This window comes from Sorex araneus, chromosome 2 (genome assembly GCF_027595985.1).
Source record: "Sorex araneus isolate mSorAra2 chromosome 2, mSorAra2.pri, whole genome shotgun sequence".
NCBI classification, from domain to species: Eukaryota; Metazoa; Chordata; class Mammalia; order Eulipotyphla; family Soricidae; genus Sorex; species Sorex araneus.
In genome coordinates, this window is record NC_073303.1 from 356,373,180 (window position 1) to 356,378,348 (window position 5,169).

The 5,169-nt window shown below is 57.0% G+C and overlaps 1 protein-coding gene across 1 annotated transcript; it reads right to left on the reverse strand.

The window, feature by feature from the left end:
* Nucleotides 1–2,128, reverse strand: LOC129401901 (elongin-A-like). The gene is made up of 4 exons (XM_055124858.1): nt 2,075–2,128; nt 1,760–1,810; nt 680–1,686; nt 1–553 (listed from the first exon to the last, which is right to left on the reverse strand). Exons 1-4 carry the CDS (start codon nt 2,126–2,128, stop codon nt 1–3), a joined length of 1,665 nt encoding a protein of 554 aa, XP_054980833.1.
* Nucleotides 2,129–5,169: the final 3,041 nt, after the last annotated feature.

Sequence of the window (5,169 nt, forward strand, 5' to 3'; positions counted from 1 at the left end):
TTAGCGCCGGGAGAGCAATGTCCTGAAGTCTTTGATGGACTTGGCCATCAGGCGGGGCATTGGCTTGTTGGGTTTGCGTTTGGCGAAGGCCTGCGTGCGTTGGGAAGCGGCAGGGCCTGGGTTGGCCGAGGTGGCCTCGGGCAGGCCCGCCGGAGGAAGGGAGGTGGGGGCGTTGGTGCGGGGCTCTGGCTGGCAGGCGGTGGGGGCTGGGGCTGAGTGGGGCTCGGCCTCGTGCCGAATGGCTTCTTCGGGGTCCACGTGGGGCGTCTTCGGTAGTGGGAAGGGCTTTGCGGTTGGGCCGTGGAAGACCACGATCTTGGTGCGGGCGTCTTGCAACTTGGTGAGGCGGGCCGAGCGGAAATTGAGGGTGAGAGCTTGGAGGCGCTGCTCTCTGGCCAGCTGAAGCCTCAGGTAGGCGTCGCGCCAGGATTCCCCCGGTCTCGGCGTGTCCGTGGGAAATTTCTGGGCACAGTGAGCCTTCCAGAGGTGGTCTGCGTGGGGCACGAGGCCCGGGTTGCAGGTCTCGATGCGGTAGAGTTGATCCGGCGAGCAGCTGCGCAGGACGGGCTGGAGAAGAGAGTAGGAGGCGGGCGGCAGCGGGCCGATGGCATCCAGGTGATTCTGCAGGAGGCGCGTGCAGAGCTGGCGCAGGCTGGGCACGGCGGGGCCGTGGGCTCACTTGGAGCCCGCGAACACGCGGGTCTTGGCGTTGACTCTGCACGGGGCCAAGTCCGGTTCGTGCTGGCGTGGGGGCGAAGGCTGCCCGAAGGACCCCCAGTCCCAGTGCGGGAGCGGGGCCTCCCCCGCGTCTCCCGGAGCGGGAGCGGGGTCTGGCCGGCAGGCCAGGCTGTCCGAGAGGGCCGTTGCCAGCTGGGGGTCTTCGCGTGTGGAAGGCCGCGGGTCCTCTGGGCGGGCTGGGGGCCCGTCGGCTGACTCCAAGGCCCAGTGGTCGTCGTTGTCGTGGTCGTCGTGGTCGTCGTCGCCTCCCCCGCTCCCTTGAGCGTGCTGGGTGCGGGGCTCCTGCCCCGCCTGTGCGCTCTTGGTCCTTTGCTTTTTCCTGGGTGGCGGTTGGTAGTCGAGACACTCCTCCCAAGACAGGCGTGCGGGGGCCTGGGACTCGCTGTCTGCGTGCCCGCGGGGGCAGCGGGTGGGGGTCCCCGCTGCTCTCGCCCCCGAAGGAAGGCGTGTGAGTTTGATCCTCAGCGGAGGCACGGTCCTCGGGGGTCCCTGGGGCGCGGGTTCTGTGGCGTCCGGTGTGTCCGCGCGTGGGGCCGTGGGCTCTAGCTGGCCGCAGTTTCCTCCCGCTCGGGCCTCCCTGGAGCGCTTCCGGCCCCGGCTCTTGCTTGGGCTGGCGGTGCCGGCTTCGGCTGGGGCCGGAGCGTCCAGGATCGGACTCCAGCGGTCCAGCAAGCGTGCGGCCAGAGCGGCCGGCTGCTGGTAGTCGCGCAGGCGCCTGAGGGCCTTGCTGAGGCGGGAGTCGTCCAGGAGAGCGGCGGTGGGCGGCAGCGCGGAGAGCCTGGTCAGCGCCTTGAGGAGCTTGGCGGGTCTGGGCAGGAGGGCCAGCTGAGCTTGCAGCTTGTCCAGGGTGGCGTCCGGCGCCGGGCGGGCCTGGCCTTCTGGCTGCATGTCTCCGAGGTGGAGGCGAGGGGGCCTGCAGGTGCGGCCCTTGCGGGCTGGGCTAAGGCGCTGCGGCCCGAAGGGTGGAGGTGAGCTTCGCGGCAGGTGCAGGAGTCGCAGCTGACGTCGGGCAGTGGCCGGCCTTCGGGCTCCTGGGCGGCGCGGTGCGGCGCAGTTCTGCCAAGCTCTGTCTCTGCGGCGAGATGCACAGTGGGAGTGGCGCCAGACGCGCGCTTATGTACCCTCTGGACACAGCCTGGACCCCAGGTCCCGCCCCCCGCGCCGCCCCTTGGTCCTCCGTGCAACGGCCGGCTGTGGCGCACCCTTGCGGGAGGTTCGGCCTGGGGATGCCTGGAAATCCCCCCCGCCCCCCCCTCTTCCCGCTCCAACCTGCACTCCAGGAGGGGGTCCACCGTGACTCATCTCTTACCCATCCACACTCACTCGCCTGCCTCACCTGTCCCACTCCCCCCGTCCCGTGGCACCCGTTCTCTGTCCCGTCTGCAATCATGGCATCTCGTGGCAGTTCCTCTCAGGAACCTGGGCCTGGTGACTTTGAACAACTTGCAGAAAACTCCAATTGGAACTCGTGTCGTTCCCTCGTGGAGGAGTAGCTCTCCGGCGTTCCTCGCGCCGTCTTGGCTTGCCTCAACTCGGCTTGCTGTGACCACAGTTGTGCTTTCTCTGGAGCGCCATGTCATGTAGTCAGGAGCCTCCTTTTTGCCCAAACGCATCCAGGGATCCAGAATTTGAACGGAAATCATTCCCGAGGGCTGTGTGAGCACAGGAACCCAAGCTGTGAGGAATGGGGATGGCTGATGGGAATCTTGTCCAAATGAAAAGAGTTGGGTCCTTTGGGGTGGCTTGTCATCCCAGCCCCTCGAACGTCCTCCCGGAACCTCCCTGTGTGTGTGTGTGTGTGTGTGTGTCCCCGTGAAAGAGAGAAAGAGAGAGGGAGAGAGAGCACATAAACGAGGGATGCTTGCAGAACTGGACAGCTCCATGGGGGCAAAAAATGTACACCTGACCTCTACCTTAGGCCATGCACACAAGTCAGTTCCAAGTGGATGAAGATCTCCACATCAGTCCTGAATGCAAGAGGTCCCTGAGGAATACGGGCAAACCCTCCACGCCCATGAAGCTGCAGGCGTGTTCCACGAGGAGCCAGCGCCGACCAAGCAAGCGGACGCCAACCAAGATGAACACACGGGAGCCTATGAACCTAAGAACCGTGTGCACCTCAGCCGAAACGGTGAACGAGACTCAGAGACGGCCCCTGGAATTGGAATGATGATTGAAGCAATACCCCTCTCCTAAGGCTTGAATATCACAGCTCTACTAGGCACTGGGAGAACTATCCAAGGAAAAAGCGCCTGTACTCATCAAGAAACGGGGAGAAGACATGAACAGAACTTCCTCAACGAAGACATCCGCATGGCTTCCAGGCTCATGGGGAGGCGTCCGACCTCGTGAATCGTCGGGGAGATGCAAAAGCAAACAGCAAGGAGATAGCAACTCACGCCATAGACACTGACACACATCCAAAAGAATCAGAACAGTCAGTGCGGGCACGGATGTGCAGGGAAAGGGACCCTCAATTCACGGGTGCCGGGAATGCCGGCCGGTTCGCTCTTTGTGCCAAACGAGACAGACATGCCTCAAAGAGGTAGAAATCGAGCTCTCAGGGACCCCCGCCATACCGCTTCTGGGAATATAGCCTGACGGTCCAAACCCACACAGCTCAAACACCGTTGGCTCGTTCAAATGAAAGGAGTTGGGTCCTTTGGGGTGGGTTGTTTTCCCAGCTCCTCGAACGTCCTCCCCGAACCTCCCTGTGTCTGTGTGTGTGTGTCTCTGTGAAAGAGAGAAAGAGAGAGGGAGGTAGCACATAAACAAGGTATTCTAGCAGAACTGGACAGTTCCTGACCTCTGTAACAGATGCGCAAATGCTGATGGCAAGGGATCGTGTGCCCTGGGACTGGTATCTAACGAGTATGTCTGGGATCCCAACTGCCCCAGTCCACTTTTCAGCGAACCACCCACGGAAGACTGGGTTTGCCCTCCGGCTGCTTGGACAGACCTTCATTGAGAAGTTGGTGTTTTGCCGTCCAATGATCCGGTCTTTTTTCCCCAGGGGTTAGTTTCCAATTTTTTTCGGGACCGGCCATCTCTCTTGAATCGGCTGAGAAAGTTGAATGAGTATCTCACAGGTTGTTGAGTGCAACAGGTCCCAGGGCCGGCATGGTTTGGCTCTTTGTATGACGCAAATCTGGATAAGTTTGGAGTGATCAACCCTGCGGTCTCTGTGTATCCTGTATACCCATTTAAACATATTTGTCTAACTACACGTTCAGAACAACCAGAGTTAGCTCGTAAATGCATGGAAATATATGTCATTCATTGATGCTATGAATGTCGACTGGTTCTACCGTTTTCTCCAGTATGATGTATTTCTCTAAAACGTGTATTTGTAACTCTTAGGGACCCTGACATAGCATTTCTGGGAATATACCTCCAGCATCCCAAAAACTCACAGCTTTGATTCCACATGTTTTTCTATGTTCAGTGCAGATTTATTAAGTGTAGTTAGGATATGGAAACAAGCTGAGTGCCCAAGAATTTAATTGTAGATAAAAACTATGTTATATGTACTCAGTTGAATTCTACACAGCTGTTAGAAAAAATGATTTTTTTCAATTTGCTTATAAATGGAGAGACTCGGAATGTGTCCTGGTGAGTGCAATGAGTTAGAAGGAGAGGACAGATATAGAATATCTGCATTTTTTGGGTATTTAAAAAGTCTACTGGATATGCCAATAACAGTAACAATAAGTCTCACAATGAGAGACATTACTGGTGCCCGCTCAAACAAATTAATGTACAATGGGATGACAGTGACAATGATTTAAAAAGTAAATATGAACGGAATAACCAAGGCCTAGAATAACGTGTCAGGGTTATCAGTCAATGGTGGGTCAATGGCGTGAGAGACTGAAGGGAAATTCAGCTAGAGGAGCGTCCGTTCTGAGAATATTAATTGGACATGATCACTCTGGGCATGCACTGTGTCCAGAGTGAAAGAGGTGAAACTGGTCCTAGGGCCGGTATGCCTTTGCTGGTTTTATTACCCAGATCTGGAAAAGGTTTGCGCGATAACCCTGCGGTCTATGTGTATCCTGTATACCCGTCTAAGCATACATATCTATCTGCACGTTCAAAACAGGGAAACACTTACACATAATGACCATTCAGCATCTGTACACAAAGCATAATGCCTAAAATGAGAGAGAGAAAAGCGACAGAGAGAGTTAGAAGAGTGGTACCTGCCATTTAGTCAGATTGAGGGTGGGTTTGATTGAAAGGTTGGGAGGACATCTGGGGACACTGGTGCTTGAAAATGACACCAGTGGAGACATGGCGGTTGGTACATTGTATATGGAGACACGATCATGATCAGATTTGTAGTGCTCTGTATCATGGTGATCCCATAAAATAGAAAAAAATCAAGGATAACACACATCCCAACACTTCTTCCATTGAAGACCTCACTGA